The following is a 13,338-nucleotide window of genomic DNA, read 5'->3' on the forward strand; positions in this document are numbered from 1 at the left end:
TGTGGGGCCATCTTCAAATGCCTGCAGAGTGGCAGGGGTAAGCGGCAGACACACAGGTAATGGTGAGGGCTGGGACCAGCAGAAGAGGCCTGTGTCAACTGCAGATACACTAGCAACTGCAGGGGCCCTGGCTGTCAGTATGCATTCATGCAACTGTAGAGGACAGCCATGAGCCCATGCATGGCAGTGGAGGCTAGGATGGGAGTTGGGCGGTGCGCAACTACACCGCTGCAGGGGCTAGCTTTAGGTGAGCCAGGCGATGCAGGCCAGGGACAAGAGTCAAACCTGGATCTGGGACCACAAGCAGCTGTGGGGCCTTGGCTGTTGGTGTACATTTCTGTGGCTACAGGGGCTCATCATGGTGCATGCATGGCAACGAAGGCCAGTGGCGGCAGTCAGGCTGGTGGCATGCAGGTGCACAGCTGAAGGGGCTAGGCACAAGCACATGTACAACAGTGAGGGTCAGTGATGAGGATCTACGCTAGCATTTGACATGTACACAGCTACAGAGGCCAGAGCTGGCTGCTGCTGCATATCTCATGCTCGAGCAAGGGGTGAGGAGGGAGCAGGGGGTACTCAGATGGTTAGCACCTGTGAACACAAGTACCTGTGGGGTGAAAACTTGGTGGCAAAACCTTCCGGGGTTCTGGGGCTGCTGTGCTGGTTTTTCATGTCTTCAGTGTTAGAAGACAAGGTCCTTAGCGGTAATGCCCGCTGGGATCCTTGGCAGCGCAGGCCACTGGGAGCCATGGTCGCTCTAGCGGTATGGCTGATACTGGCAGCCGCCGCCCTTCTTCCTTGTTTCCAGCTGTCTCTGGACATCTCAGCTTTGCAAGTCCCTGGGTGGGTGAAGCTGAAGCAGACCCTTTGTGCAGTGCCCCAAAGGCTAAAGAAGCTGGGCCAGGGAATTCCCTCTTGGCACTGAGTAGAGCCAGACTGCAGAATGGAGTGATGCAGGTAAAATGAAACTTCTTCCTACCCTTCTGTGTGGTTATCCTCAGGTTTTTCAGGCTCCCGTGTTTGCTGGAGTTTACTAAGCAGAGGCTTTCTTCTGAGCTCTCTCTGCTGTTTTTGTCGGTGGACAGGTGTCTAATTGTTGATCTCTGTAGGGGGACAGAGTATGGGGTCTCCTACCGTGCCATCTGGATAATGTCACCACCCTGGAAAAGCCTTTAATATGATTCTTCACTAATTTTCTTTCTTTTTCTTTCTTTCTGTTCTCTCTTTGAAAATCCACTATCTGGAATATTGGACCTCTTGCATTGAACTTCTAACTTTTCTCTCCTGAAGTTAGATATTTCACACACATCTAATAAATTGTTATTTTATTTTGTTGTCACCCTGTTTTCAGGCCATTTCAAATCTCAGAAAAATTCAGAGATTTCCTCCTCTTTATTTTCTAATTTTATGCCAAGTTTATTCCAGTTATGTCATTTGTAATTTTCTAGAGCTTCTCAGCTCGCCGTTTAGATTGCCCACTTGTGCTGGTTTCCTCATTTCCCTTTGCAGACGGCCATTGCTGTTTTCTTCCACTGAGCTGTCCACTCCTTCCGAGTCCCTTTCATGCATAACTGTTCTGCTCCTGAACTTTCCTGTGGGAGTCTTCTTCCAGTGTCTGGCTCTCTGGAAGTGCTGTGCAGGATCTGCTGACTAGTCACCTCATCCAAAAGCTTTAAATGCCATAAATACGTGGTGACTCGAACACTGTGCTGTCTGAATCCATTTCTGAACTCCCACCTCCAAAGTCTCAGGATGGAGGGCTGAAAGGCATCGCACACTTGAAAAGAAAAAGAGCCACTGACTGTCCCTGCTCACTGCCAAGCTGCTTCCTCAGCAATGAATGCTTCCTGCCCCACTGTAACCAGGTCCAGGTTGGGCAGGTTAAGACATATGAGCCACTGTTCTCTGGCCTTCCTCTTTTTTGTAGACGCGCCAATGTGACCTGTCAATAACCCTGGCTGGAGCTCTCTCTAATGTGGGTTCAGAACCCAACGACCTCTTGCCCTCCACTGCTTCAACTCTAACCCAGGATACTCAGATTAAGCCCTCTTGCTGAGTGCCTGTGCTCCCTGCTCCCACTCACACCCTGCTCTGGGCCTTCTGCACACCTCAGCGGTCAGTGTGCGTGTAAGCCACATCATGTGAGGCCCCTGCTCAAACACCATCATGGCTTTCTGTCACACTCAGGATGAAATGCAAAAGCCTTACCAAAAACAACACCCCCAGCCCCCACTATGAGGTGTGTTCTCAACCTCAAACTCTCAGGCTAGCTTCGCTTTCCACATCTGTTCATTAAAACTCATCTTTTTACTTACTAACATCTACATTCTCTTTTTTATTTCTTCTTAACTGCATTTCCTCTCTGTTCCTATTGCTGCCTAACAGTTATTTACTGCCTGACTCACTTCCATGGTCTCCTTCCTCCCTGACTCCAGCCTTCTGCACGTGACTCTCTTGAGATGGAATTAGCACTGAAACCCACAGCCCAGGCATGTCACCCCAGGCTCCATCAGATGACTGAAGAGAGCTCAGTGTGGCTCTTGTCCCCTCCTTGGCCTTATCTCCCAATCAACACACACCCACATGCTGAAGTCACCAAGTGTCCTGGAGTCCCCGGGACTACCATCCTCTCACGGGGGCTGCCAAGGAGTGGCCATCCTTCCTGTTGTCCTGCTGGTAAAGCCCTGCTCATCCCTCAAGACTCAACCTAAGAGTCACTGCCTCTAAAAGTTTTCACTGATACTGTTCCCAGCCCCAGATCAGTCCCTCCCTCTAACAGCATCAGTGTAAATCTTAATCATGGCATGCAGCACATATGTGGCAACTGTCTGTGTTCTATCTGATCCCGCTAGAGGAGCTGCAAACACGGTGACAATGCACCATGCATGGGCTTCAGGGCAAGCACTGGAAGGGACTGCCCAACAATTCTCTAAAGCTGAATATAAAGCTTTGTATGCAAAACCATACTTGCATTGTCCTGAGAGGGAATTTCAACTGATCTCCATGACCCAGAAAGGGCGAGGAACCAATACTTAGATGCTGATATTCTTGAGGGAACAGATAAATCTTGTGCATCTTTAATTTCTGTATTTTCACTACTATCAGAGAGCAGTTTAGGCAACTCTACACAAATGCTTTTGTACATTAGCAAATATACATAAGCATATTTGTATATTGTCTAGGCAAATTTTCTAAGATCCTTAACCAGGCAACATACTTCATATCCTCCATGTTCCCTAAATAATTTATTTTCTTAAAGAAAAACTTGTAGTTCTTTCTAAAACTTGTAATTCTCACCTATACTCCTCAAATACACACTCCTCCCAAATGACATTTTACCCAGTCCCTTAGTCTAAACATAATAGTAACCTGAGGTTTCTGATGTTTATTTATTTTACCTTAAATTTTTATACCTTTCTTTTAGTTACTTCTCATTCAGCCTGCAAAATGTAAGCTTAGTGCTCAGTCAACTCAATACATTTTTCTAATAACCAACAGACAACTAAGGATTTATCAGCCTCTGTCTCTCTTAGAAATACTGGTACATTATTTCCAGGTTTAATCACTATATTAACCAATAGTTGGCTGTCTTCAGCTTTAACTACCTTCTCTTCTTAAGAGGTAGGAAGACACAGAATTTAAGTAGGAGCTGGAGGCTGAAAGAGCTCCGTTCACCAGCAAAACCAACAGACAAATGACCCCAGACATTACAGTAGGCCCAACAGCTCTCCACAATAACTCCACATAGAAAGGAAGTGTGATATGTACTGTCAGAATACTAAAGACCCATTAAATACACTGAGACAAAGACAGAGGAACAATTTTAGAAATACTGTTTCATAGTGTAATTAGGACTAATAAACAAAGGAGAAAAAATGAACAAGCTACCCTGTGTTAGATTTCTTACCATTTTATAGAGATCTGAGACACTAATCTGGTCTGAATCCACTACTTCAAAGTCCTTTCGAGGCACCAGGTCCAGGCCCAAATGCCTAGTAAAGAGAAAGACCACGTTCAGCATGCCATGTTCCTCGGATTACTCATCTCTCCGTTGTACCCAGGAGCCCACACCGACCCTGTGCACAGAGGCTCAACCGTTGCCCAGCAGGGACATGTCTTCATCCAGAACCTAACTGTGCTCACCTCTGGGTAAATAAACAAGGCTAGGGATTTAAGATTGTGACAGGGTTAGTCATCAAGCAGTTTCCCCTTGTGATGGTAAAAAGGATTCATTCAGTTTCACATTTACACCAGTTTGCTTGAGCTCATTAAGGATGGGCTTTCTATAGGTCATTAATAAGTCATGTTTATTTCTCTATTTCTCCCTATCCTACAAGTATGCATAAGGTGTAGTTACGTATGACTTTCCTTAGGATGAAAAAATTATTCAGGGTCTAAGCAGATTTATAATTCAAAGTCAAACACATAAAAATCATCTCCTAAACAGGATAGTAAACTAAAGAAATGCATGTTTTGATTGAATTTTATCTCATTTTCAATTTCATTAATAGTGACTTTGGCTTATAGCAGAGACCCCACCACCCATTAGCTAATATCTTAAGAAACTTTATATGGAAGTTTAACCAAGGAGTTCTACTACTAAAGAAAAGTATTTAGACAATTTGGTATAACCGGGCAGGAAGGATCAGGGACGGTGATTAACAGCTGACTGGGAGGCAGTGGAAGTCACCGGACAGCCACAGTTCTCGGGCTCACATGCGGCACGAGATGTAGGTCAGCAGTGCTGGTGCTTCCTCCTCTAGAACAGCAGCTCTCCACCTGGGGTCCAGCGGGGCTGGGGCTGGGGGCCCCTGAAACCGCTTGCCACAGTGAGTGGGCTCACATGTGGCTCTCCTCCGAGGGTGGTCTGTGATGCTCATCGGGGTTCCAGAACTGCTCTGTGGCTGCCCTGCTCCAAAACAAGGGTCATGAACTACTGCACCTGGTAAAAATACTCCATAGATTATGGAAGGAGTATATATTTTTTTCTCTTCAACTAGACTATGAACTACTTTAAGGAAATGCTATCAAAATTAATTCTGTAGGCTCTTTCTGTGAATAGAACTCCCAGTCATTTGGAGTAAAGCCATGTACATCCAAAGTGCAGATTTATTGATTTACAATTTACATCCTATTTATAGTAAAAGATAAGAAGAGGTAAAAGAAATTCCAATAAAATTGCTAAAATGAAAATAGAAAATCAAAATCAAACCTATATAAAGAAAGTAGAAGCAAACATACTAATCTCATAGGCCAATATGATAAGAATTAAAATTTAGATGTGTACTTTCTAGCAGGCAAGAAAAAAGGAACAACCTATTTTTCCATTAAAGGATTAAAAAACTCTTGGTCTTCTATTATTATAACTTGCATTATCCTTTAATAGACGATGAGTTTTTATTTTTTGGTACTAAATGCTAAAAAAAAACCTCACGGTTTTGCATTAAGATCAGAACTAGACTGTTGGCCTTAACTACAACAGATTACAGCTTAGTGGGAAAACCATGCCATTGGATATTATTGAACTCAATGCACTTAAATGTATAAGATATTTTATTTTTCTATCACTGGTATCTGTCCACATCAAAGAAATAGTCCAATCACCTTCAATTAGCTGTTCTTAATTTCTCTGAAATAAATTCAGGCCGCTGGTTTCTGACGCAGCACACAGAATGGTGTGTGTGAGACAGGAGGGGGCTGGCGCACCCCACCCTACCTCTCCATAAAAAGCAATTTACATTATAAAGATAACCTCGCAAATATGATCTCGAGTATTTAAAATACTTCTATATGAATGGGAACAACAGTGGAAAGATCACAAAAATGATATTCAACATTAGTATTAGGGAAGTAGAATTACACAATTGATTATTTTAAAACATTCTCAAAATATTGTTATCATTCAATTGAAATCTTTTTAAATACAAAAATGAAGAGACAAAATTACATACATATTCTTTAACCACTGGTGGTCACAGAATGAGACAGTTTAAATATTACAACAGAGTAACAAAAAGAAGGACTGTGCAAATAATACAACCAAAGTAGAAGTTTTCAGTCCAACGGCTCAGGGAAGAATCTACAAGGCTCTGAGTCGTGGGGCCGGGAGAGAGCGCAGGGCTGTGCGGGAGTGCGGGGCACGTGACAGGCCTGTCTGGAGACTGTATGTGCAGACTTTCTCAGCACGGGGACACCCTTCGCTTGCTTGTTCATTCGGCTGTCCACCCACAGACCCATCCCGCCACCCCACAAACACTCTCTGGAAATGAGGGCCTGTCACGTAGTACCAGCAGTGCTGGATACAGGGGCTACAGCGGCTTTGGGTCAAGCAGATGCTCGTACTCATCTCGCTTATTCTCCTGAGCTCAGGGCTTTCCTTCTCCTAGAAATCACCAGAGCAAGTACATTTTAGTTTCTCAATTTCACTGTCTTAAGAAATAAGGAAATGGTTAACAAGTGATCTGTAAAATTGAAGGCTGAATTACTCCCACTAAGATCATCTTCAATGGAGGAAGAGTAGTTTTCAAAAGCTACCCTGGAACACTGTCCTCACTGGAGAATGTAGAGATGCTGTGCAGTGAGGAGCAACTCATACTCACTACTAACTTCACTCTGAAAAGGATGCCCCTGGCTGTTTCTTCCTGCGGTTTACCCTAAGAATAGGGAGCCAGTGCAGCCAATGGTCAACCAAGTCTCTGCAGCAGATCCGCTGGGAGCATCGGCTCTGATGTCAGCCTGCCTGGTATCCAGGCTAATCCACCAAGCCACACTGTCATCTCTGCCACCAGGGGCTGTGGTAAGGATTAGTCCACGCAAAGCCCTCAGCAGGCTGTCTGGCTACCGCTGTTATAATTGTTATCATGATGTCTTACACCATTAGCCAAACTGTGGCATAAAGTACAGGGATTATGGCCAGAGTCTGGGTGTCTGGGAAAAGACCCTGAACAGATGGACGCAAGCAGGGGGTTACGTGTACACAGACCCATGTGCAGACCGGCGCAGGGCAGAGCTCCCAAAACTGCTCTGACTACATGCGGAGACGACAGTCTTCACAAAGACACTCGGTCTTCTCTCACCACCTGCCATTTATCACTCATTCATTCATTCCAATATCCAATACAAGCTTATTAGCACCTCATCTGCACTAGGCTCATGCTGAACGGAGGCACACAGCAGTGACCAGGAGACACACTCCCAGTCCCACATGCTATCAGGAGCACCTCTCAAAGGGCCCCGAATCTCTGTACATCTCCTTTGAATATTCTATGATCTAGTTAGTATTTTATCTTTTTCTTCTGGGGTTCCTTATCTCAACCACAGAACACAGAAACTAATTTGAGGCTAATTAATTCTATACAATGGGTGTTTAAGGCATTAGGACTTAGTTCTCCCCCAGAATTGGTGAGAAAGGCTGGAGATAAGATTTCCTGTGGGCTGTGCCCTTTTCTAAAACTTAGAGTAAAGAAAGCATACAGAGGATAACTACACTAGCAAAAGCAGGGCATGTTTACATTTATGTAAGAATAGATAGAGTGTGAGGACTAGTAATAGCTGTCCTGTACTGAGCATTTACTTGGAACAGGCATGGGAAGTAGACAGTGTTAGTCCCATCTAACAGGTGAGGCAACAAGCCCAGAGAGATCAGCTGAGTGGCCTGTTATGGGAGCAGAGTTGGGCTTGTCTCAAGGCAGGGCTGTCGTACTCTGAACCTACGGTATTTCCACTATATCTGCCACCTTTCCACTAATAACCATAAAAGCTAAGTACAAATGGTTGCAAGTGACCATAATCAATTCAGTTGTAATCACTGGAGGGATGATGTTATGTCAATACATACATCCAGAAGGAAACAAATCCAGATTGGCAAGTGGCCACCAGGCATTAAGAAGAACTCCCCGTGTCAGAGAGAGGCACGCACAGCAGGTTCAGACACTGTGCTATGTGCCGATGAGCAGGTCAGAGGTGCCAAGAGTGAGAGCAAGTCAGTCACCTGAGCATAACCTGACAGAAGTGTACTGACACACACACACTTGAAACATAGTTATCGCAAACTTCTAGAGTAGGGCAAGGCCCTAACTGAAGAGCACAACACCCTGTATCAGGATAACTCTGAGAAATCACCAGAAACTTCTAATTTCAGATTCCCAAAGCTAGAAAATATTGTCATGTCCTTAAGGGTAAGTGCTGAGCCACAAAATTTCGGTGTCCCAGCTAAAGCCCCACTGAGAGGAAACTCACTGGGGTGGGGTGGCTGTGCATTCTGCACACTGCACCCCAAACCACTCCTGTGCTGCCTCCTCCAAGAGCAGCTCCCCCATGAGGGACATAAACTTAGAGGGAAGACAAGGAGATGGGTGGGTTCAGACATAGGAAAATCTGAGGTAGAAGGGATAATAAAAGGAAGGAGAGAAGGGGAGAAGATGATGGAAGGACAGGGAAAGAGAGAAAAAGAATTGGAAATTAGGTATTGGTGATTTGTCTTAAACGTTGAGACTCCGCAATAAAAGATATCAACTATTTCATGTGATACTTATAATCTATAGAAACATCATTCTAATTCAACAAAAGCTTAGAAAATGTTAACATATTATTCAAATCTGAACTTCCTACCTAAAAAAGAAATTTCAAAATTCTATAAATTATTCTAAGACTAAAGTATTTCTTACACAGGTAGTTTTCTAAGGCAAAGATCAGCTAGACTGTGTTGACCCTGGTTCAATGCGGTCTTAAGCTGGCTAGGATGGCTTTACTGCAGTGAGGAGATTGAAGACTGAGAGGAGACTTTACTTGTCTTCGTGGAAAGTGTTGAACACACTAAGTTAACATATCAAAATTACATTGCTAGACAAATTATTTTAAAATTCCTTGGAAAGGATGCAATTAACTGACTGACTTTTTGAAAAGGAGACTTGAACAGAGACAATGGCTGGTTTATTTGAACAGAACTTTGTTTCATGCCCCTCCTCTATCTTACTGTCTAAAAATGTAAGAACATAACATTTTAAGTGCTGATTTTTACCTGATTCAATTTTAATAATTTTTACTTATGGAATGATTGTACACATATGTGAATAGGCCAACAAGCATAAGCCCGATAAATCTAATGCTGGAATCTTTAAATCTTGGGCCAAGTAAATCACAACTCCTAATCTCAGGAAACAAAATAAAAATTGTTATGTAGATGTGGGGAGCTCTGCATTTAATTTAAACTCTTAAGTGAAAGAATATAGTGGCAGTTTGGTTTTGATCCTTGGAAGTTCTAACTCAATGTTAAATCAGATACATATTATGGGACATGTCAGTATTCACACTAGGAGAACAGAACAAAGATCAAATAAGTCATGGACTAGAAATACTGGCAATAATCTGTCTGGTCTTAAGACTCACACTTAACTCATCACGCACTATACAATACTGGAAAAAGTACTTCTGAGCCTGTTTCCTCGTTAGTAAAATGGAGCTCTTGTCTCAGAAGTGAATGGCATTTCATCTTAACAGTGCATACACATTAGCCCATGCACCTGCCACGGTTACATAGGCAGATGTGGTCAACAAAATATTAACAATTGTTACTAACAGCTTCTGAAATAGGTTCTTAAAAGGCAAAGCTACAATGTCTGTGTATGAGCTTTCAGAAAAGGCACAGAAGTTTAAAACTACACCAAGTAAGATGTAAAAATACATTCAGCAAACACTGTGCATCCACTATATGCCAATACGTACTAAGCTTCAATATTTTATGGCATCTACAAAAGCATGGTGGGACAAAATGTGTGGAACTAACAGGGCATAAAACGGGACAATGGATATGGTTATCAGTGCTCAGCTACTGCGTGGAACAGTCTCTTTTACAAAACCTAAGGTATGAAAGGACATTATTTTTTCAGTATACCATCTCCTCTTTCAAAGTAAAAAGGGAAATTTTTTTAAGAGTGAAGTTCAGCGAGAACTGTAGAATAGTCCTATTGGTTTGGGAGCCAATATGCATTTTTCTTTTAATAATGATGGACCTACAAGATTTCTGGAAGAGGAGGAACTGAGGTCTCATCATATTCTAGAGCGCCTGGATGCCCATATTGAGGAACTAAAAAGAGAGAGTGAAAAGACAGTAAAACAGTTCATCATCTTAAAGTAGTCACTTTAAAAAAAATCACAAACTTGGAAATAAAAATAAACCCCAAAGAGTTAAAAAAAGAAAAAAGTAATGATGGACCTACAAAGTTCTCATTTAAATTTTTAAGTGATGTATCTTCCACTGGGGGAAAGGGAGACGAAGGGGAAGGGGAGGGACAAGGGAGGGAAGCAGATGCGGAGAAGAGGGAAGAGGAAGGACATGAGAGGGGGAGGGGGTGAAACTATGGTCCTGATCATTTTTTAATTAAAGTATCATTGATATGCAATCTTATGAAGGTTTCACATGAACATCATTGTGATTTTAACATCCACCCGTATTATCAAGTCCCACCCCCTCACCGCAGTCACGGTCCATCAGTGCTTAAGATGCCGTAGAGTCACTACTTGTCTTCTCTGTGCTTTACTGCCTTCCCCGTGTGACCCCCCCACATTGTGCATGCCAATCATAATGCCCCTCTATCCCCTTCTCCCTCCCTCCCCACCCACTGACCCATCTCCTTCCCTTTGGTAACCGCTAGTCTATTCTTGGGTTCTGTGATTCTGCTGCTGTTTTGTTCCTTCAATTTTCTTTTGTTCTTATACTCCACATATGAGTGAAATCATTTGGTACTTGTCTTTCTCCGCTGGGCTTATTTCACTGAGCATAATACCCTCTAGCTCCATCCATGTCGTTGCAAGTGGCAGGATTTCTTTTCTTTTTATGGCTGAGTAATATTCCATTGTGTATATGTACAACTATGGTCCTGATTTTTATTTATTAAAACAGACATATAAATACTCCCTCTACACACACGTGCATGGACACACACACACACACACACACACATGCACTCTCTCTCTCTCTTTCTCTCCCTCTTTGTTGAGAGTTATCATTGAAGGTGGAATAGCTCTGTAATCTACTGACAGGTATTTATAAAGGTCATTGACTTTTTCAAATTTAATTTGAACTTGTTTCCAAGTTATTCATTTCTCAGATTTGACTGCAAAATCTGATTGGGCTGTTTTCCAAGTGTTATTATGAAAAGATATTGATATTCCTGAACTATTGCTCCTCTCACTGGTATGATCAGTTCAGGTGTAACAATCTGCTTGGCACACAGTACTGTTATGTTTGTAATTATTCTTACTGTTGATTTTTAAATAAATGCAATGACACCATTTTAAAACACTGCACTGTTTCGGGCTGAACAGAGGCTCCGTAGCTATTCTATATGCTAATATACTGCATCTTGTGAAGATCTTTCTTGCCCAAAGTTAGATTCAGAGAACACTGACCTATGGTACACCTGAATCCATGTTTTATCATACAGGGAGTCTGTGGTGTGTGCCAAGCAATTCGATTAACAGCCAAGAGAGGGTGTCTTTTAATGAAACAAACTAGGATAGGATGTTGTCACTTCAAAAGGTCACAAATAGCCAATTTAAGGCTGCCTATTCTTCTTTTCTACAGACGAGCAGTATCACTGTGGGCTGGCACACTGGTCACTAGATTGTTTCCTCTTTCCTGATTTGCTCCTCCACTTCTGCAAAAACACATTCTCAATTCCCCTCTTAAAAAAGGAGCAATGAAAGGTAACTTCTACATCCTTGTATACTTTAAAATGGCCTTATTTGTCCCTTACACTTGATAAGATAGTTTGGTTGTTTACAAAATTCTGGCTGGAAAATCATTTCCCAATAGAATTTCTATGATATTACTTCATTATATTCTAGCCTCCAGTGTTACTGATAAAACTTTTGAGGCTCGTATGATTCTTATTCTTTGTAAAAAGACCCATTTTCCTAAAATGAACAAAACAGCAGTAGACTTATAGACACTGAGAAGTGACTGGTGGTTACATGGGGAAGGGGTTGGGGTGGGTGGGTAAAAAGGATGTGGGGAGTAAAGGGGTACAAAGATTCTCGATCATAATATAAGTTGGTCACAGGGACGGTAGTACAAACAGATTATAGCCAGTGATTCTTCCTAGCCAGTAACATCTTCCTAATTGATAAAAGTAACAGCACTAGTAGGGGTGCAGATTTAATTACATGGGTCACTGTGTTTTATATTTGAAACCAATATGATTGTATATCAATGATACTTTAATTTTAAAAAAAGACCCATTTTTCCAACTGAAGACTTTTCAGGATCTTCTCTTCCTCCCAGGGATACTGAAATACCTTAATGTACCTCCCTGTGGGTTCTGGGTTTTGTTCCTCTTCATTATATGAGGCATCTGATGGGCTCTTTCAATCCTAAGACTCCGGCACTTTGGCTCTGGAAATTTTCTTCTAACGTTTCTTTAGAATTTCTTCTTTATTGCCTTTGTTCTTTTTCTGGAAATTACAGTGTCTGATGTTGCTCTTCTTTCCTCAACCGTTTCTTACCTTTTTATTTTCCTAGAGATAACATCAACCTATATTCCTGTTTTCTTCCTGAAGGTTTTATTTTAGAAATCACATTCTGCATTCCTTTTTCATAGCATTTCATTCTACATAATGAATCTTCTTGAGTCTCTCTGAGGAGACTCAGAGGGTTTTTTTTTTTAAGTTTCTTACTAATCTCTAGTTTTCTCTGGGGCCAGGTTATGTCCTCTGCGACAAGGTATTTTGTTCAGTCTCTTTTCCCTGTGGAAGGATTTCTTCAAATATCTGGTGATACTCGATTGTCCATTCAGATTTAAAAGGCACTAGAAGAAGTAAGGGGGGTTTTGTACATGGGTGTGTAACTAGCAAGCTTCTTTTTCTGGATAAGCAGAAAGGATCTGGCTGCTGCACTTTGAAACCCTTCAACACCACACCACGGAGGGCTTTGCAATAAGGTCCTGGTTCAGCTCCTATTCCCAGTGTCCCCCAGGCAGCCGGTCTTTTTCTTTGTTTATCTGAAGGGACAACACAGAGCTTCCAGGACTTCTGCTCCTTACAGTGAGTTATTCCCTTTACACACATCCAAGCAATCCCTTTTAAGCTCTAAAACACACTCTCAATCTCCATGATTCTGGGAACTGCAGAGCAAACCAGCTCCTTCACTACCTAAGGTTTCTTCCATATTTATTGGGCTTCTCTTGTCAGTAAATTTCCATCTATTTCCAGCTTCTAGAAATGGGCTCATACATCCCACTCACTGCTGAAAACTTCCCATTCTTTTTATTTTCTACCATTTTAATGACATCTTGAGAGGGAGAGGAGCTAAAGGCTTGTACTGAAATATACTTAAGGTAT

At 42.3% G+C, this 13,338-nt stretch overlaps 1 protein-coding gene across 7 annotated transcripts in view; it reads right to left on the minus strand.

Annotated features, from left to right (window-relative positions):
* DOCK3 (dedicator of cytokinesis 3) overlaps positions 1–13,338 on the minus strand; it is a 347,773-nt gene that overhangs the window by 160,677 nt on the left and 173,758 nt on the right. For all 7 annotated transcript variants that reach the window (XM_057487070.1, XM_057487065.1, XM_057487062.1 and 4 more), the window contains exon 7: positions 3,908–3,992. In XM_057487070.1, the coding sequence (XP_057343053.1) occupies positions 3,908–3,992 (85 nt within the window). The remainder of the gene's footprint in view (positions 1–3,907; positions 3,993–13,338) is intronic.

Source organism: Manis pentadactyla, chromosome 1, assembly GCF_030020395.1.
Source record: "Manis pentadactyla isolate mManPen7 chromosome 1, mManPen7.hap1, whole genome shotgun sequence".
Lineage (NCBI taxonomy): Eukaryota > Metazoa > Chordata > Mammalia > Pholidota > Manidae > Manis > Manis pentadactyla.